Source organism: Stigmatopora nigra, chromosome 1, assembly GCF_051989575.1.
Source record: "Stigmatopora nigra isolate UIUO_SnigA chromosome 1, RoL_Snig_1.1, whole genome shotgun sequence".
Taxonomy (NCBI): domain Eukaryota; kingdom Metazoa; phylum Chordata; class Actinopteri; order Syngnathiformes; family Syngnathidae; genus Stigmatopora; species Stigmatopora nigra.
In genome coordinates, this window is record NC_135508.1 from 955253 (window position 1) to 978320 (window position 23068).

The following is a 23068-nucleotide window of genomic DNA, read 5'->3' on the forward strand; positions in this document are numbered from 1 at the left end:
TATATAAGGAATAAGGAATAAGGAATAAGGAAAAAAGGAATAAAAAAAAAACATAAGAAATAAAAAAATTATGTTGTTATGTCAGAGATTCAAATTTTGATCCTGTGGTGGATTTTGGAATAAAAACGGGTGATATTCATGGCTTTTTTAATCGGGAATGGAGTACCTGTTGAGAGTGAGAATCCGCATGCTGCTGCTGTTGTAGCGTAAGCGGGTGTCCACCCAAGTTTGGGCAAAGATGATGTCAATTTGGTATTCCTGGGGAACAGAAATGCGGGTAAGTGGATGCTTTTCCAAACGTCCGGGCGGCCAAACGTCTGAGTATCCATTTAGTACACTATTGAACCACTAGTTATTTCTTACTTTGTTAATAGATGGCAAATTAGAATAAATCAAAATGTTTTTTTTCCTGTTTTGGTGTTTTTTTAAGAGGTTTGGAACCAATTAATTAGTTTTTTTTAGTTCATTTCTATGGGAAACGTTTATTTGACTTGCGGGTTAACCAAAAAAAAATGATGAAATGGAGGAGAAAGAGAGGAAGACATTTGTAGGCGGGAAAGCAGCGTCGCAGATCAACTCCCACGACGCCGAGGGATTTGGATGATGGCGACGGCGCCCCCGCTGTCCGCGGCGTGCGGCCAATCAGTGCAACGTTTTGGAAGAAAAAAAAATTGCTGGAATGGACGGCGGCGGGTGATTGCGAGGAAATTTGCTTTCGGGGAAGTTCGGCTGACCCGCTCGCCAACAGACAAAAAAAAACCTTTGATTTGCCGATTGGCGCTCTTTAAAAAAATATTTTTTCTTAATTAATTTTCTTATCACTAAGTGACTTCCTGTCCCAAATTTCTCTTAGAAAATGTCATGTTTTTTTCTATCTATTTAAAAGCTGTTTAATTGTTTAATATAAACCAAAATGTTTTTCATAAATATTTATTAATAATTTTTCATTTTTTAAAATCTTGTTAGCTGCCATTGACGGATGGATTTGACAGACTAATAATAAAAAATAAATAAATATAGATTTCTTATCACTGCCAGGTCTCCCAGTCAAAATGGTTTGGACATGTGTCGCCACTAGAGGGAAAACTATTTTTTTTTACAATTAATTTATTTTTGGGATTGTTTTATTTATTTTTAATGTTTTTTTTCCTTTATAGGTTTTTGAATTATTTTATTTTCTAGGATTGTTTTTTTGGATTTTTTTGGGTTTGATTTTCAAATGTATTTATTTTGGGATTGTTTTTTTTCAATTTTTTTGGGGGTTGATTTTCCAATTAATTTATTCTCTTGGGTGGTCTTATTCAATTATTTTTCTTTGTTTTTAATTTTTTGGGTTGTTTTTTTGAATGGATTATTTTTGGGAAAGTGATTTTCAAATGAATTTATTTTCTGGCATTTTTTTAAAATATATATAATTTTTTTTGGTGTTCAAATTAATAGTTTTTGGACAAGATTGGACACCTAATCAGGAAGTCAACTTACCATATCGATGGATGACACCGGGCCGATGCTGTTGACGTAAATTCCCACGTCGACGACTGTTGGCTTCACTGAAAGATCAGAAAAAATTAAACATAAATCATGTGATATGTTCATTAATATGTGCTGTCCATTTAAAAAAAAATTAAACCCAAACCCAATAGAGGAAAAACAGCAATACATGTCAAGCAGCAATGCACAATAGTAAGTTCCAACTAATAATTTTGATGACTAGTAGTAGTAAAAAATCATTCATTGTGTATGTATCTAAACACCGTGTGTTTGTTTAGATTAAATTAGATAACTTTATTTAATCCCGTAGCAAAAGACACCCTAGACAATGATAAATAGATCATAAATAAGTACATTATTTAACACATTTTAGTTAATAAAAAAAATATATGAAAAAAAAAAATCAAAATGTGTCGATGGGTTGGAATTTTTTGGCACAAAATCTTGCAGAAGGGGAGGGGCTATTATGAATTAGGGGAGGCTTATACGTGAGGGATTGTCAGATTCAACATTTTTTAAGGCAATTTTAAATAAAATCTGCTATATTTTATATCATAATACTTACATAAATACAGTGGTACCTCTAATTACATAAATAATTGGTTCCAGGACTTTTTTGTAACTTAAAAAAAATACTTTCTTTCTAATGACTTTTTATTCATTAAATATGTATTTTATTCCATATAACTCTACATTAATATATACAGTGGTATTTTTCCAAAAGAAATTAAAAGAATTACAAATTTATTTGTGATTTAACTATAGATTTTATTCTATACAACAAGAAATTAATAAATACAAAATTATGTGGGTTGTTTCAAAATAGAATTTTCTTAATTTCATTTATTTTTCAAAAAATGAATTACAATAATTTCTAAAGACTTTTTTTTTTTAATTAAAAATGAGATGTGATGAGTTGTTATTGGGAGACAGCCAATGGGAGGCCAGTAGCGTGTAGGGAGATTGTCAAGTAGAACAAAATGCTACCGTGACCATTTCAAAATAAAATAACAGATAGCAAAAATGTATTGGCATTTTGAGAGATTTTGCAAAATTATTTTTTTTTTTTGTATATTGGAACAGTTGGTTTGTAAGATGAAAATGATTTATACACTTCCTGTTAGAGTTTGGGTAACTACAGTTAACATCCTGTAACATTTTGGTTAAATACAATTCACTTCCTGTTAGAGTTTGGGTAACAACAGTTAAAATCCTGTTACATTTGGGGTAATTACATTTCATTTCCTGTTACATTTTGGGTAATAGGATCACTTCCAGTCAGAGTTTGGGTAACTACAGTCGACTTCCTGTTACATTTTGGGTAACTACAGATGACTTCCTGTCAGAGTTTGGGTAACTACAGTTGACTTCCTGTTACATTTTGGGTAACTCACTTCCTGCTATATTTTGGGCAACTACAGTTGAGTTCTTGTTACATTTTGGGTAACTACAGTTGACTTCCTGTTACATTTTGGGTAACTACAGTTGACTTCCTGTTACATTTTGGGTAACTACAATTCACATATTCTTACTTTTTGGGTAACTCACTTCCTGTTATATTTTGGGTAACTACAGTTCACTTCCTGTTACATTTTGGGTAACTACAGTTAACTTCCTGTTACATTTTGGGTAACTACAGTTCACTTGTTACATTTTGGTTGAATACAATTCACTTTTTGGGCAATTACAGCTCACTCACTTCCTGTTTGGGTAACTACAGTTCACTTCCTCTTACATTTTGGGTCACTACATTTCATTTCCTGTTACATTTTGGGTTATTACAGTCAATCTACCCGGGACAAATTCTATAAAAATGACAACAAAATAATATTTCTCCAACTCAATTATGGCAAATTATTCTATTCATGTAATCTGACGTCAACAAAAAAAAAGTAACCTGAAATGAACTACTGGCGCTCAGCCAATGGGAAGCCTTTGGAGTCCCCCCCCCCCCCCTAATTACGAGGCCATTCCCAAATCCATTGTCGTCTCCGCGTCAACGATTCCGAGGACAAGCAGGTGTGTGTTAGTGAGTGTGTGTGAGTGTGTGTGTGCGAGTGTGCGGATCAGCGCGTTGTTCCTCTGAGCCGTTCCGGGCACGAAGATGCTTGTTGGCGTTGGAAAGGACGGAAAGCCGCCGGGACGCCTGCTGGGGAAGGCCGCCTTCCGTCCCACCAATGCGTCACGCTTCGGCAAGCGGCCAATTAGGGACAGCCGTTCCCTCGCAAAAAAAAATAACGACTGTTCCACCAGTATGTCTGTCGTGAAATGCCCCGGCCGGCCGGGGGTGCCGCATATGTTGATCGAGGAAGTACCTCTACTTACAAATGCATGCCTCTGTATACATATATGTGTTAAGGTTTGAAATACTAATGGGTGTTTCAATGTAGAAAAGCAAGGATACTACTAACACACACACAAACACACTCCCTTACACACAAACTCAAAAATACACAAACACACGCACTAGCTCAAAATACACAAACACAGACACACACAAACTCAAAAATACACAAACACACACACTCACACACAAAATCTTAAAAATACGCAACACACTCACACAAACACACCCACACAAAAACTCTCACACACAAACACACCCACAAACTCAAAAATACACAAACACACACTAAATCAAAATACACAAACACACACAAACAAACAAACACACACTGACAACACAAACTCAAAAATACACAAACACACACACTCACACAAACACACCCACACAAAAACTCTCACACACATACTCAAAAATACACAAACAGACCCACACACAAACTCACACACACAGACACACCCACACAAACTCCGAAATACACAAACACCCACACACTCAAAAATACTTACACACAAACTCAAAAATACACAAACACACCTACAAATTCAAAAATACACAAATACGCACACTCACACACAAACACACCCACACACAAACTGACAGACACACCCACACACAAACTGACAGACACACCCACACAACCTCAAAAATACACAAACACACCCACACAACCTCAAAAATACACAAACACACCCACACAAACTCAAAAATACACACACACCCTAAGACACATCCACCCACAAACATCCACACACAAACACACCCACACAAACTCACACAGAGACATCCACACAAACTCAAAAATACACAAAAACACACTAACACACATCCACACACAAACACACTGACACACAAACACCCAAACAAACTCACACAAACTCAAAAATACACAAACTCACACAAACTCAAAAATACACAAACTCACACAAACTCAAAAATACACAAACTCACACTACTTACAAAAATCATCCAAAATGTCAATACATTTCCATTATTCAAAATTTTGTATTTAGTGACTTATTACCCATGGATTTCTGTCTAAAATGCCTTCCCCATATCTGCATTCTCACCATCGCTGAAATTTCACAAATACGGTACGAATAAAGTTATCCAATTCAATCCCAATAGCATTACCATGTAACATCAACTTGTAACAATAAGCGTTTTCCATCCATCCCCATTCACTTTCCCCACCGCAATATCACCCAAAAAGTGGGTCCAAAAACCATCTCTTTAAAAAAATTAAAAAAATAAAATAAAAGCCTCTTTGATCTATCGTCTCCAGAAAAATGACAACTTTTAAGCCTGAGAAGAAAGCCAAAAATACCCAAAAAGCCACCAACCAGATCAAAGAACTGGGGCTAATGGGAGTAATGCATCTTGGGAGGGAAGGAGGCCAGGTAATTTCAATTCCCTCCTTTTGACGGTTTTACATCTTCCCCCAGATCTGGCCTCCCCCGTCTTTATTCCAGAATGCCTTCCATTAGGAATAAAGAGCATTCGTCTCCGCAGACATGGTGGCTAACGCGCTGAATCCAGGCTACGGCTAATATGCGCATACACACACCCACACACACACTAAAAAATACACTCACAAAAACTCAAAATTACACAAACACACTCAAAAATACACTAACACCCACCTATCCACACATCTATACACACACAAACTCAAAAATACAGAAACACACACTAAGAAATACACAAAGTCTAAAAATACACAAACACACACACAAACTCAAAAATACACAAACACCCACCCACACACAAACACCTGCACAAACTCGGAAATAGACACACACACTCAAAAATACAAAAACACACACACACAAACTCAAAATTACACTAGCACACACAATACACAAACTCCAAATTACACACAAAAACTCAAAATTACACAAACACACTCAGATACACGATCACACACACAAATACGCACCCACACACTCACACCCACAAAAATACACAAACACACAAACTCAAAAATACACACACACACACAAACTCCAAATTACACAAACACACACACAATGCACAAACACACAAACTCAAAATTACACAAACACACAAACTCAAAAATACACAAACACACACACAAACTCAAAATTACACAATACACAAACACACAAACTCCAAATTACACAAACACACTCAAAAATACGTAAACACACACAAACTCAAAATTACAAAAACACACACTCAGATACACAATCATACACACAAGCACGCACCCACACACTCACAACCACAAAAATACACAAACACACAAACACACTCAAATACACAAACACACACACAATACACAAACACACAAACTCCAAATTACACAAACACACTCAAAAATACACAAACTCAAAATTACAAAAACAGACTCTCAGATACACAATCACACACACAAAAACGCACCCACACACTCACACCCACAAAAATACACAAACACACTCAAATACACAAACACACACAAACACGCACCCACACACACCCACACAAACAAACATAACCGCACACTCAAAAATACACAAACACACAAACTCAAAAATACACAAACACACACACAAATACACAAACTCCCAATTACACAAACACACTCAAAAATACACAAACACACACAAACTCAAAATTACAAAAACAGACTCTCAGATACACAAACACACAAACAAACTCAAAATTACACAAACACACAAACTCCCAATTACACAAACACACAAACTCAAAAGTACACAAACACACAAACAAACTCAAAATTACACAAACACACAAATTCCCAATTACACAAACACACTCAAAAATACACAAACACACACAAACTCAAAAGTACAAAAACAGACTCTCAGATACACAATCACACACACAAAAACACACCCACACCCACAAAAATACACAAACACACACACACAAATACACAAACACACAAACTCCCAATTACACAAACACACTCAAAAATACACAAACACACACAAACTCAAAAGTACAAAAACACTCTCAGATACACAATCACACACACAAAAACACACCCACACACTCACACCCACAAAAACACACAAACAAACACACTCAAATACACAAACACACACACACAAACTCACCCACACAAACAAACAAACACACACACACACACACACTCAAAAATACACAAACACACACAAACTCAAAAGTACAAAAACACGCACACTCACTCACTAACCAACTCTCTCACATTCACACACTCAAAAAACACACAAACACAGCCAAGGTCTCTATTCCGGAATGGCTACCATTAGGAATAAAGTGCATTTTTTCCCCCGTGTAGCCGGCGGTTGTAACGCGCTGAATCCAGGCTAGGGCTTATATGCGCATAAGTCAGCCAAATTCCGCCCGCCTTCCAGGTGAATCTGATAGAGTATTTAATTAGCCGCTGAAATAATTCATGAGTTCCCGCTGTCCAAACAAATGCAAAAAAATAAAAAGCGGAGCTAATTTCTTCACCAAAGCCTCCGCGTGAGGCTGACCTTGCGGCTCGAGAGCCACATGGGGCTCTTTGAATGGATGGAAAATGAGTATAATGAGATTTCAAGCTTCAGCAAGAAAGTGAGCAAATAACAACAACAAATAAACAGGCAAATTAAGAGTAAATGTAAAATAAGAACTTATAAATGAATAAGTGGTCAAAATAATAACAAGAAATAAACAAGTAGGGAGAGCGCAAATAACAACAACAACAACAACAAAACAAACAAATAATGAACAATGTGACCACTAATTCATGTTGACTACTTGTGGGATACTCAGTTGATTATTTATGAATTATGTATCTGTTTGTTTGTTGTTGTTATTTGTGAACTTTCCTACTTATTATATAACTACTTATTTGTCACTTATTTATGTATTATTATTAAATATGTATCTGTTTGTTGTTGTTATTTGTGCACTCATTGTGATTACTTCTTTATTTTCTATTTATTTATTGATAATTTACTTATAACTCATTAATTGATTATTATTATTTTTTTTAATATTTATTTTTATTTATTATTTATTTTTATTTATTTAATATTTATTATATATAATAATTATTATATATATATATTTTTTATATATATAATATAATATAAGAGATAATAAAATAAAATATAATATATTATATATAATATATATTATATTATATATTTATTGATCATTTATTTATTATCATTTATTGACTATTTATTTATTATTATTCATCGACAATTTATTTATTATTATTTATTGATAATATATTTATTATTATTTATTGACAATTTATTTATTATTATTTATTGACAATTTATTTATTATCATTTATTGACTATTTATTTATTATTATTCATCGACAATTTATTTATTTATTATTATTTATTGAATATTTATTTATTATCATTTATTGACTGTTTATTTATTATTATTCATTGACAATTTATTTATTATTATTTATTGAATATTTATTTTTTATTTATTGAATATCGATTTATTATTATTTATTGATTATATAGCTGTGCTTGTTATTTGTAAACTTTTCTACTTATTATGTGACTACTTATTTATCTATCACTCATTTATTGATTATTAATTGTTTCCATTTATGATTTATTTGTTATTATTTATGCACTTTCCAAAGCATTAAATCTCATTCTACTTGTATAACTCCAATAAAAACATTCAATTCCATTTTCAATCATCCTCTGTTAGCAATATGGGTTATACTCCGGCACCCCCCGCGACCCTTGTGAGGATAAACGGTTTAGAAAAATGAATGAAAACGTGTAATGAGCAATGATGTTCATTCTCCAGGAATGGATACGGAATGTGTGTTGAATTTTGGATGGAAAAATGGCACGTTCTTTTTTCCCGAATACGTCGGCATTTGGCAAAGGAGACGACGGCGTTGACAAAAGACGCAAGCGGCGATGGCGGCGGCGGCGGCGTTGGATTGTCTGTGGCCTTTGTGGTGGACTTCCAAGAGAGATAATGAGCCAGCGTCGTCTTACTTGCTCGGGCTGAATGACAAAAATCACAAGGCGCTCCAAAAATTATTGGCATTTCTTAGCGTCGTTGTCTTCGCCGTCGTCGTCGTTCCCCAACAAGTCATTTTTTGTCGTGGATCATATTATTGTCATAACAAAGGACACAAGTCACCCCCATTCACATCAACACAATAAGGCCATGCAGCTTTATTTAGACTAGATTTATATACGCGTGTACTATATGTGTGTACTATGTGTGTGTACAATGCAAATGTTTATATATGTGTACAATGATTTATACGTGTATATGTGTCTATATGTGTACTATATGAGTATGTTTTTATGTTCATATATGTACAATATGTGTATATATGTTCATATATGTACAATATGTGTATACATGTACTAAATGTGTACAATGTGTATATATATGTACTAAAAATGTACGGTATGTGTAAATGTGTATATGGATACTGTAAGTGTACTATATGTACTGAACATGTACAATATGTGTATATGTGTCTGTGTATTATACGTACATGATACGTGTCCTATACGTGTCAGTGTACTAAACGTGTACAATATATGTATACGTGTACAATGTATGTGTATATGTGTATATGTGTATACGTGTACTGTGTCTATGGATACAATATGTGTATATGTGTCAGTGTCTGTGTACTTTAAGTGTACTATACATGTACTATATGTGTCTATATGTGTGTATATGGGTCTGTTTACTATAAGTGTATATATATAAATTATACTAAATCTTAACAATACAAATGGCTGAATGTTAAGACTAACTGTATGTATACATGTGCATCTGTGTATTTATTTATGTGTATGTATATATATTTTTTCAGCAACACACTTATGTATTCATGTATTTATTTACTTTATACATATATATTTATATATATATATTCATTTATTTATTTATTTTGTTGTTTTTAATTTTTAATTTTTTTTTCTTTGACATTTTTATGAATTAACTTATTCATTAACTTATTTATTTATGTCTAGGGTGTCTTTTGCTGTGTCTGTATTCTCACCCTACTGAGATAGTGAATTTCCCAAATATGGGATGAATGAAGTTATCTCATCTAAAGGTGTATTATTTGTATATACTGTGTGTACAATATGTGTACAATGTGTTTGTGCACTATACTTTTTTTTCTCCGCTTTGAATGAAATACCCGATTATAGTAAATAAGCAAAATACACTCAACAACCAAAAGAAACACAAAAACAAGAAAAAATGGACTAAAGTGGCTATTTTGCTAAAAGACGATAAAAACAAAAAAATGTCGGACGGCGTCCATTTTTACCGCAGCGTGGCTTCATTTGCTAAATGCCACGGCACATTTCCACTTCCGGAAGACGGCCGGCGACGCCATTGCGTTTCATCCGATAAAAAAACGGGAGTAAAGTGTTGTAACTTGCAATTCCAGTAAACAATTAGCCGCTAATGGATGCGTCATAACAACCAGGACGGCTCAGAAAATTACTGCATCTCGTCAAAGGGAAAATGGAATGAAAAGCTAAATGATTGGTAGCCACATTCAAAATGGAGGTCCAAAGAAATCAGCAAAAAAACACCACTTGGATTCAAAATACAATGAAAAGTACAAATTCCCAAACCTTAAAACACAAAAGTACAAGATATAAAATTAAATTATGGCCTTCTTTTATGTAAAATGATCAAAATTAGCAAATTTGTTAAATTAAGAAAAAAAAACCGAATTAATAATCACAAAAAAAAACAAAATCGTGGCCCGGTGGAGAAGTGGTTAACATTTCGGCCTCTCAGTTTTAGGGAAGAGGATTCGATTCCCTTCACTCAGCCTTCAATAAAATGATCAACAAACTAATTAATAATCATAAAAAAATATATTGTGGCTCGGTGGGGAAGTGGTTAACATTTCGGCCTCGCAGTTTTAGGTGCGAGGGTTCGATTCCCTACACTCAGCCCAAGATAAAAGCATCAACAAACTAGTTAATAATCATAAAAAAAACTAATTGGGGCTCGGTGGAGAAGTGGTTAGCGGGTCGGTCTCGCAGTTCTAGGGGCGAGGGTTTGATTCCCTCACTCAAGCTTCAATAAAATGATCAACAAACTAAATAATCATCATTAAAAAAAATGTGGATCAGGGATAAGTGGTTAACATTCGGCCACGCAGTTTTAGGTGCGAGGGTTCGATTCCCTCACTCAGCCTTCGATAAATGATCAACAAACTACTTAATAATCATTAAAAAAACAGTGGCTCAGTGGTGAAGTGGGTGGTGCGTCGGCCTCGCAGTTCTAGGGGCAAGGGTTCAATTCCCTTCACTCAGCCTCTGATAAAATGATCAACAAACTCATTAATAATCACAAAAAAAAAAAAATTGTGGCTCGGTGGAAAGTGGTTAGCGTGTTGGCCTCGCAGTTATAGGGGTGAGGGTTCGATTCCCTTCACTCAGCCCAAGATAAAATCATCAACAAACTAGTTAATAATCATAAAAAAAATACATTGTGGCTCGGTGGGAAGTGGTTAATATTTCGGCCTCACAGTTCTAGGGGCGAGGGTTCGATTCCCTTCACTCAGCCCAAGATAAAAGCATCAACAAACTAGTTAATAATCATAAAAAAAAAAAACTAATTAGGACTCGGTGGAGAAGTGTTTAGTCTGTCGGCCTCGCAGTTCTAGGGGCGAGGGTTCGATTCCCTTCACTCAGTACTAGATGAAAATCATCGACATACGAAATAATAATCATTAAAAAAATTGTGGATGGGGGAAAAAGTGGTTAGCGTCTCGGCCTCGCAGTTCTAGGAGCCAGGGTTCGATTCCCTTCACTCGGCCCTCAATAATATCATCAACAAACTAATTAATAATACTTCTTTTTAAATTGCGGCGTGGTGAAGAAGTGGTTAATGCATCGGCTTCACAGTTCTAGGGGCGAGGGTTTGATTCCCTTCACTTACTCAGCACTCGATAAAATCATCAATAAACTAATTAATAATCTTTATAAAACAAATTGTGGCCAGGTGGTAAAGTGGTTAACGCGTTGGCCTCGCAGTTGTAGGAGCGAGAGTTCGAAATCCCCTCACTCAGCCCTCAATAAAATGATCAACTAGTTAATAATCATTAAAATAAAATTACGGCTCGGTGTGAAAGTGGTTTGCACGTGTTGGCCTCGCAGTTCTAGGGCCGAGGGTTCGATTCCCTTCACTCAACCCTCAATAATATCATCAACAAACGAATTAATAATACTTCAATAATAAAAAATTGCAACCCGGTGTGAAAGTGGTTAGCGTGTCGGCCTTGAAAATTTAGAGGCGAGGGTTCGATTCCCCTCACTGTTTTTTTTTGTTAATGTCCCTATTTTTTTTTTTAATCGGTTACATGTTGGGTTTCCCCGAACACTCGTGAATTGAATTCTGGGAAACAAATCAACGGCAATCAAGAATTGTTTTTCCTCCTTTGAAAAACAGCGGCAGGCGGGCGGCTTACATTAGAAAAAAAAACGCGGGAAAACAACAAACCCGCAGAAAAGCTGTGCTGTAACTGTTTGTTCCCGTTCTCATCGAGGCCGCGGGGTGCCGTGGGCAATTAATCGCTACTCCGAAGGGAAATGAGTGGAGTTAGCTCGCCGATGAGCTAAGCTAAGCGAGTTGAATTTGACTATTTTCCTCGTATTGTCATAATTTTTTTGCAACAAATGAAGTTTTTTTATGCGCATAAAAGCCGTACCCTGGATTCGGTCACCCTGTTTTTAGCAATAAATACCATTTTTTATGGACATATAAGCCATACCCTGGATTCAGGCATCATTTTTTTTTGTGATAAATATTGTTTTATGAGCATATAAGCTGTACCATGGATTCAGTCAAAAAATGTTGGCGACAAATACCATTTTTGGCGCATATAAGCCACACCCTGGATTCAATCATCATTTTTTGACGACAAATACTGTTTTTATGCACATATAAGCCATACCCTGGATTCAGTCAAAAACCTTTTAGCAACAAATAATGTTTTTTATGCGCATATAAGCCATATCCTGGAATCAGTTATCTTTTTTAAGAGACAAAAAACATCTTTTATGCGCATATAAGCCGTACCCTGGATTCAGTCATAATTTTTTAGCAATAAATACAGTTTTTTTTATGCACATAAAAGTTGTACCCTGGATTCAGCCCAAAAAAATGACAAATACCATTTTTTATGCGCATATAAGCCGTGCCCTGGATTCAGGCATATTTTTTTTTACAACGAATACAGTTTTAAAGCGCATACAAGTCTTACCGTGGATTCAGTCAATTTTTTTATCAACCAATACAGCCACAGTTTTTTTATGCGCATATAAGCCCTACTCCAAATTCAATCATAATTTTTAGCAACAAATACCGTTTTTAATGCGCATATAAGCCATACCCTGGATTCAGTCATCTTTTTAAGAGACAAATACCATATTTTTAGCAAAAAATACCATTTTTTATGTGCATATAAGCCATACCCTGGATTCAATAATTTTTTAGCGATAAATACCATTTTTATGCGCATATAAGCCGTACCTTGGATTCAGTTGTCCTTTTTTAGCGACAAATATCATTTTTAATGCGCATATAAGCCATAACCTGGATTTTGTCAATTTTTTTACCAACCAATACCATTTTTATGCACATAAAAGGCATACCCTGGATTTAGTCATCATTTTTTAGCGACAAATGCCATTTTTTTGCGACAAATACCATTTTTTTGCGACAAATGCCATTTTTTTGCGACAAATAACATTTTTTATGCGCATATACGCCGTACCCTGGATTCAATCATCTTTTTTAGCGACAAATACCATTTTTATGCGCATATAAGCCATACTCTGGATTCAGTCAACATTTTTTTTTAGCGACAAATACCATTTTTTAGTGATAAATACCATTTTTTATGCGCATATAAGCCATACCCTGATTCAGTCAAAAAATGTTGGGCAACAAATACCATTTGTATGCGCATATAAGCCATACCCTGGATTCAGTCAACATTTTTTGGGCAACAAATACCGTTTTTTATGCGCATATAAGCCATACCCTGGATTCAGTCAAAAACCTTTTAGCAACAAATAATGTTTTTTATGCGCATATAAGCCATATCCTGGAATCAGTTATCTTTTTTAAGAGACAAAAAACATCTTTTATGCGCATATAAGCCGTACCCTGGATTCAGTCATAATTTTTTAGCAATAAATACAGTTTTTTTTATGCACATAAAAGTTGTACCCTGGATTCAGTCCAAAAAAATGACAAATACCATTTTTTATGCGCATATAAGCCGTGCCCTGGATTCAGGCATATTTTTTTTTACAACAAATACAGTTTTAAAGCGCATACAAGTCTTACCGTGGATTCAGTCAATTTTTTTATCAACCAATACAGCCACAGTTTTTTTATGCGCATATAAGCCCTACTCCAAATTCAATCATAATTTTTAGCAACAAATACCGTTTTTAATGCGCACATAAGCCATACCCTGGATTCAGTTATCTTTTTAAAGAGACAAATACCATTTTTTTTTAGCAAAAAATACCATTTTTTATGTGCATATAAGCCATACCCTGGATTCAATAATTTTTTAGCGATAAATACCATTTTTATGCGCATATAAGCCGTACCTTGGATTCAGTTGTCCTTTTTTAGCGACAAATATCATTTTTAATGCGCATATAAGCCATAACCTGGATTTTGTCAATTTTTTTTACCAACCAATACCATTTTTATGCACATAAAAGGCATACCCTGGATTTAGTCATCATTTTTTAGCGACAAATGCCATTTTTATGCGACAAATACCATTTTTTATGCGCATATAAGCCATACTCTGGATTCAGTCATCATTTTTTAGCGACAAATGCCATTTTTTTGCGATAAATACCATTTTTTATGCGCCTATAAGCCATACCTTGATTCAGTCAAAAAATGTTGGGCAACAAATACCATTTTTATGCGCATATAAGCCGTACCCTGGATTCAGTCAATTTTTTTTAGCAACAAATACCATTTTTGCAAGTGAAAGGTCTCCCGGCTTATTAATGGACGGCGAATGGGAGAAATGGCGTCCAAGGTAAGCAAACAAGGGAGTGATTGGAGGATTTGGGTTGGAGTACTTCATTACTTTAGTGTTGGGACTCCATTAAAAATTCAAATGTTGTTCAAATGAGAGGAATTTTTTGGGGGATGATAGGTCGCAGCGGCAGAAGAATACGCCATGAAAAGGACAAATGAGAGATGTGGTGTGGAGGGGGGAATCATAATAGCCAGAGAAAACCCACAGAAGTCAAGGGAGAATATGCAAATGACATAGCTGGGGTTCGAACCTTCGACCTTAGAACTGCGAGACCGATTTGTTAGCCACTTTAGCACCAGGTCTTTCAAAATGAACACAAAAAGTTAGCGTAAAATTAGCCTAGCATTCACATGTGTGATAGAATACCTAGACTACCCAAAGAAAACCCATAGGAGTCTAAGGAAGACATGCAAACGTCACAGTGGGGATCGAACCCTCGGCCCCAGAACTGCGAGACCAATTCGCTATACACTTCCGCACGGGGTTGTCCAGAATGACAGTATAAATACATTTAGCCTAGAATTCACATTTTGGGGCTGTGTGATACCCAAAGAAACCCACAGAAGTCCAGGGTGAACATGAAAACACCCAATTGGGGATCGAACCCTCGGCCCCAGAACTGCGAGACCGATTCACTAACCACTTCTCCACCGAACCACATTTTTTTTAATGATTATTAATTAGGTGGTGATGATTTTATCGAGGGTTGAGTGAGGGGAATCTAACCCTCGCCCTGAAAACTGCGAGGCCAACACCCCAACCACTTCACAACCGAGCTGCAATTTTTTTTATGATTATTAATTAGTTTGTTGATGATTTAACACATAAAGTTAGCATACAGTTAGCCTAGCATGCTTATTTTGAGGCAGTGGGAGGTAACCAGAATCTGTCAGTCAAATTTAGGGAGAACATGCGAATGCCACAGTGGGGAATCAAACCCTCGACCCTAGAACTGCGAGACCGTTTCACTAACCACTTTAACATCGCGCCATCCAAAATGAACTCACATAAAATTAGCAAACAATTAGCCTAGCATGCACATTTTGAGGCTGTGGGAGTTAACCAGAATCAGTTAATAAAATATTTAATCTAATTTAGGTTACAGCTATTCCGCAATGTCCGAATGATATTTTTATTTATTTTTGTGGGTTGCTTTTTTTGTAGCCGGGTTGCCATGTTGTTGTTTTTTATTCCATCTTCCGTCAACGAGTAAACAAATGTAATGGAGTCCCACATTAGCAGAAGTGCTCGTTTCTGATGAATGTCTTTTGACGTCCAAGCTATGTCGCCAGCGCCGTGCGGCGACGTGTCTTTTAAAAGCCGTCTGCCGTCATCGTGAATCGTTTTTTGGCGCACTAATTAAATGATGCACTCTTGACGAAGGCTTTTAATAATACATTAATGTTGGGGAGACCATGAGGATTCATAACGGGTGACAATTCAGTCATCACCAATTGGTCATGTGATAAGAAATGCGATAATTTTGGTGGAAAAAAAATCAATAAAAAATGGCTCAAAATTTTGGTCGATTTTCCTACTTTCAATAGAAAAATGTATATGTAGCAGTTTTGGTAAAAAAAACATGTAAATGATGATTTGGTCGCTCTTCCTTGGCAAAAAAACAAATAAAAAGTGCAAATTAAAAAAAATAAAAAATGCTCAATTTTCCTACTTTTAATACAAAATTCATATTTAGCACTTTTGGTGAAAAAAATTGTTTATTAAACGATGATTTGGCTGCTCTTCCTTGTAAAAAAAAACCCAAAAAAATATGCAAATAAAAAAATTTTAAAAAAAAATTGCTCAAAATTTTGCTCAATTTTCCTACTTTTAATACAAAATTCATATTTAGCACTTTTGGTGAGAAAAATTGTGTATTAAACGATGATTTGGCCGCTCTTCCTTGTCAAAACAAAAAATATGCAAATAAATTTTTTTAAATTTTTTTAAAAAATGCTCAAAATTTTGCTCGATTTTGCTGCTTTAAATACAAAATGCATGTATAGCAGTTTTGGTTAAAAAAAATGGTGGAGTAAACGATGATTTGGCCGCTCTTCCTTGGCAAAAAACAACAACAACAAAAAAGTGTAAAAAAATAAAAAATAATAAAAAAATGCTCAAAATTTTGCTCAATTTCCTACTTTTAATAGAAAATGAATATTTAGCAGTTTTGGTAAAAAAACCATGTAGTACATGATGATTTGGCCGCTCAACCTTGGCAAAAAAAGTGTGCAACTAAAACATTTTTTAAAAAAATTGCTCAAAATGTTGCTCAATTTTCCTACTTTTAATACAAAATGCATATTTAGCACTTTTATTAAAAAGCGATGTAGTAAACGATGATTGGGCCACTCTGCCTTGGCAAATTGCTAAAAAAAAGTGTGCAATCTAGGATATATATAAATAGCTATCTATAAATCTATAATAAATAAATCAATCTATAAATCTATAAATAGCATTAGCTTTGAAAAGGCCTTCTAGCAAATATAGTTTTTCATTTGTCAACCATTATATTTTCTTAGACGCGGCCGGTGTGTAAGTGGGTAGCGCGTCAAACTCACATTTTTGGGGTTCTGGGTTCGAATCCCAAGTTGGTCCACTTAAGTAAATTTGTTAGTTCACCCTGAGTGGGTTTTCCTCCGGGTATTCTGGTTTCCTCCCATATTTCCAAAACATACATGCTAGGCTAGGCTAATTGTATGCTAAATTGTCTTTAGCTTCTGAGCAAATAGATATTTATTTTCTTGTGCCCTGCGATTGGCTGGCCACCCATTCATGGTGTCCTAAGTCATCTGGGATAGGCTCCAGCACCCCCCACGACCTTTTTTCAGTTTCAGAAAATGAATAAATGAAAAAAAATGACCGTTTTTGTATTATTATTATTAGCATTGCCTCTTCTTAAAAAAGGGAAAAAATAGTACATTATCATTACAAAATCATTTCATTTTATTTTGAAACATGAAATCGCCTGGCCTTGTGCCCAGTGGGATAGGCTCTAGCACCCCCCTGTACCCCTTCTCAGTTTCAGAAAATGAATGAATGAAAAAATGCCTGTTTATTATTATCATCTCTTCTTAAAAAAAGGAAAATAAGTAAATTACCATAAAAAATAATTTCATTTTATTTTGAAACATGAAATCGCCTGACTGGTGCCCAGTGGGATAGGCTCTAGCACCCCTCACAACCCCTTTTCAGTTCCAGAATATGAATGAATTAAAAAAATGCTAGTTTATTATTATGATATCAATTCTTAAAAACGGGAAAAAATAAGTAAATTGTCATATTTTTTTTTTATTTTGAAACATGAAATCGCCCGCCTGGTGCCCAGTGGAATAGGCTCTAGCACCCCTCACGAAACCTTTTCAGTTCCAGAAAATGAATGAATGGAATAAAAGACCGTTTTTTTAAATTATTATTATCATTGTCTCTTCTTAAAAAGGGAAAAAATAGTATATTATCATTAAAAAATCATTTCATTTTATTTTGAAACATGAAATCGCCCGCCTGATGCCTACTGGGATCAGCTCCAGCACCCCCCACGACCCCTTTCCAGATCCAAAAAATGAGTGAATGAAAAAAAATGCCTGCTTTTTTTATTATCCTCATCTCTTCTTAAAGAGGGGAAATGATTGGGATAGGCTCTAGCACCCCCTGTGAGACTAGTGAGGATTAATCAGTTCAGAAAACGAGTTAAAGGATGAATATCTTCTCAGTTTCGAAGTCTCTCGCTCTATTTCTCTCCCTCACATACACACCCAAACATACACACACACACCCACACACACGGCCACACACACACGGGTTGTCCGAAAGGCGGGAATGACAGTCAGAATCCAAAAGGGAAAGTGACACAATAGGAACATAAATTGCTTGTTATCGGCAAAGGTGAGGCTCGCTCGGTCACCCAATTTACAGACAGATTGGTCCCCCGGCTGGCTTAACTGGGACAAACATGGGAAATCAAAGCTAATAAGCAAGACCACCCCCCGAGTTTGTCGTACCGGGTGTCCACTGCTCTCTGGCTTGGACATTTTTTTTTGATGTGAGAAGGAGGAAGGAATAAAATTTGTCCTTTAATCAATGGCTGGAAAAGTGGAGTTGAAATGGAAGATGGTGATTGGTTGGTGAGAAATGAAAATATGTGAGTGATAATATGACTGCTGGAGTAGAGATTGTGGTGTCAAAGTGGAGGGTCGGGGGCTAGATTTGGACCGGCGCATCTATTTGTGCAGACCGCAAAAGTATATCTGTCGAATTCATGATTCAAAAGTCATATAAATTGTTATAATAATAATTAATATATATATATATATATATATATATATATATATATATATATATATATATATATATATATGTATATATATATATATATATATATATATATATATATATATATATATATATATATATATATATATATATATATATATATATATATATATATATATATATATATATATATATATATATATATATATATATATATATATATATATATATATATAAAAGACAAAAAAAGCCATATTAAAATATGTCAAATTTTTAGTGGAATTTTTTAATATCAAATTACCAATTTAAAAATAAAAATAAAAAATAAATAAATCTATATATAAATGAAATCTTAACTTTTTATATGAGAGAGTATTTTAGATATAAATAAAAAATATATATTGACAATTTTTTAGATTCTCATTTTTTTGTTATCAAATAACCATTTAAAAGTACAAAAATAAATACATATATAAAATCTTAACTCATTTTATATGAGGGAGTATTTTAGATATAAATAAAAAATATATATTTACAATTTTTTAGATTCTTTAATTGTTTTGTTATCAAATAACCATTTAAAAAAATATAAAAAATAAATACATATATAAAATCTTAACTAATTTTATATAAGGGAGTATTTTTGATATAAATAAAAAATATATATTGACAATTTTTTAGATACTCTAATTTTGTTGAGAATAAAAACAGTTTTTTCCTTTGTTGACATTTTTTTAATAAAAAAAAAATACAAAAAAAATATTATTATTTCCCCCCCATTTTTGTATCCAAAATTATTTTATAAAAATACAAATTATTAATTATGGATAATGAATTAAAACCATGAATAAGGAGGCGAAAATTGGGAATCAGGGGGCGGCTTATATGCGGGTACTTTTTATGGAAAAACAATCTGGTTTTACCCAATTTCGGCTGTAATCCCGATCAGATTAAATTTTATTTTGATTATACATTGTTTTTGATTTATTTATTATATAATATTATTAATTATGAATTATGACTTAAAACCATGAATAAGGAGGGGAAAATTGGGAATCAGGGGGCGGCTTATTTGCGGGAAATTGTCAAATTCAACCATTTTAAGCCAATTTTATGGGTGTGGCTTATTCGCAGAGGCAGTTAATATGCGAAAAAATATGATAATTGAAATAATTTCATTGAATATTTCATGTAAATGCCGATTAAAAACATGTGGGCGGAGCTAACTCGGCAATGAGTTCAAATGGAGGGTTCAATTGTGAATTGGGGCGGCTTATACGAGGGAAATGATCAAATTCAACCATTTTAAGGGCGAGGTGGGTTATATTGAATTGAATAAAATGTTTTTATTGTCATTATACAAGTATAATGCGAGTAAATATGATAAATATGGCGGAATCTGTGACGATGGAAACGGAAAAGCATTTTTATTTGGTCTTTTTTTGAAGACATTTTAAACAAAAGGGCAACAGCTGACCTTTAGAAAAGCTTCACTTGCTTCTCAAGTCTAAAGAGACTTGTTTGGCTTTTTCAATTTTTATTTATTTATTAATTTTTTAAATCAAATTTCCTTTGCTGGCAGGATTTTGACGGCGCGTTTTAACAATTTATGGCCACGCCAGATCTTTTAAAACATTCATCCAATGGGGAGGAGTCGTTCTCCCAAAGGTCGCCCGGGAGGTTAAATCCGGGCGACGTTTCCCGGCGGGCGTCGTCCCGCTTTTGTGCTAAATGGGGGTGTTTAACCCACTTTCTGATGGCCTCAAAACTGGAGATATCACCTCAAGGAGTACTTTATTCAATTTTGGTAGATTTGTGTATTGCAACATTGGTGTCAAAGTGAAGGCCCGCGGGCCAAATTTGGATCGCCGGATCATTTTGTGTGGCCCGGGAAAGTAAATGATGAGTGTTGACTTTCTGTTTTAGGATTAAATTCAAATGAAGAGTAGAGATGTATATTATATTTCCTGATTTTTTTCCCTTTTAAATCAATCATTGTCATTTTTAATCCATTTTTTCTGTGTTTTTAGTTAAAAATCATTTAGTAATATCTAAAAATATATTTAAAAAAGGTAAAATAAACATTATTTTAGATCTTTAAAAACGGAATATTTAGAGTTTTTAATCCAGTTCTTTTAATCCATTTATTTAAAAAAAAAAATCTGAATATGATATATATATATATTAAATTTTCTAATTTTCAAATTAATTATTGTCATTTTTTTAATCAATTTTTCTGTGTTTTTAGTTCAAAATTTATCTTGTAAAATCTAAAAATATATTTAAAAAAAGCTAAAATAAACATTATTTTAGATCTATAAAAATTGAATATTCAGGGCTTTTAATCCAGTTCTTTTAATCCTTTTATAAAAAAAATCTTAATATGATGTATATTAAATTTCCTGAATTTCCCTCTTTTAAATCAATAATTGTCATTTTTAATCAATTCTTCCATGTTTTTAGTTCAAAAATAATTTTGTAAAATCTAAAAATATATTTAAAAAAATCCAAAATAAACATTGTTTTAGATCTATAAAAAACGGAATATTCAGGGCTTTTAATCCACTTTTTTTAGTCCATTTATATAAAAAAAATCTAAATATTCTTTCCAAAATGGTCCAGCCCACATAAAATCAAATTGAAGTTAAAGCAGCCCACGAACCAACCCGAGTCTGACACCCTTGCTATATTCCACAACAAAGTTCGCAGGGGGTGCCGAATCACATCTCAACCAGCTGGACAACCTCAATCAGTGTCCAGCCAATCACAGGGCCCCATGAGACATGAAACAACCAATCACTCTTAACTAAGAACAATTTCAAGTGCTAAATTAGCCTAGCATGCATGCTATAGGATGAAACTGTAATACCTGGAGAAAACCCACACAAGCCCAAGGGAGAACATGCAAACTCCACAGAGCAAAAACCCACCTGGGATCGAACCCACGACCCTAAAACTGCGACTCGACCACAGAGCTAACCGTTGAGGCGCTAGGTTTGCTAATGATTTTGCCGCCTTTGTTCGGGTGCTTCATCAGCAGGCGCAAATGAGGAAACGTGTCGAAAAAACGTGGTGAAAATCCGGATCCCCGCGGCTAGCCGTAAAAAAACAAAAAATAAAAAAAACAGCAACGATGACAAGTTCACCCGCAAAAACCCCCAAAAAAGCAGCGTGGTGTTTACCCCAAAGTGCGAAACGGAGCAATTCCCCAGCCACGTCCACGCATCAGCGTATTATTCGGGTAAAAAAATAAGACATCCCACTAGGTCAGAGCAAGAAAATACTGTAAATAAACAACACGGGTGTTAAAGTAACTCGCCAAAGTAAAATGTGTGTTGATTACATGTTTCAAAATAAAATGAAATGATGATTTTTTAGGGTAATTGACTTATTTTTGCCCTTTTTTAAGAAAAGATGGGTAAAATAATAAATGAGCATTTCTTAAAATTCATTCATTTTCTGAAATTTATCCTCACAAGGGTCGCAGGGGGTGCTAGAGCCTATCCCAGCTAACTATGGAGACCCAGAATTGCGGCTAGCCAATCACAGGGCAGACAAACAAAGCATTCACTCACAGCAATTTATAATTTAGCGCACAATTAGCCTAGCCTACACAGCTACGTATAATTTAGCATACAATTAGCTTAGCCTAGCATAGCATGATTGTTTTTGGAATGTGGGAAGAAACTGGAGTACCCAGAGAAAACCCATGCAGGCCCAGAGTGTAACATGCAAACCCCACACAGGTGAACCGACTTGACAAGGGTCGCGGGGGGTGCTGGAGCCTATCCCATCTGACTTTGGACAACCTGAATTGGTGACCAGCTAATCGATTGGCACAGGGAGATATACAACCAATCACATTTCAGGGCAATTTAGAGTGTCCAATCAGCCTCCTA

At 34.6% G+C, this 23068-nt stretch overlaps 1 protein-coding gene across 1 annotated transcript in view; it reads right to left on the minus strand.

Moving 5' to 3' along the window:
* Positions 1-23068, minus strand: part of LOC144202858 (gamma-aminobutyric acid receptor subunit gamma-3-like) — a 42611-nt gene that overhangs the window by 17021 nt on the left and 2522 nt on the right. The window contains exons 3-4 of the mRNA XM_077725923.1: positions 1483-1550; positions 167-258 (exon numbers count right to left, since the gene is read on the minus strand). Coding sequence (XP_077582049.1) covers positions 167-258; positions 1483-1550 — 160 coding nt within the window. The remainder of the gene's footprint in view (positions 1-166; positions 259-1482; positions 1551-23068) is intronic.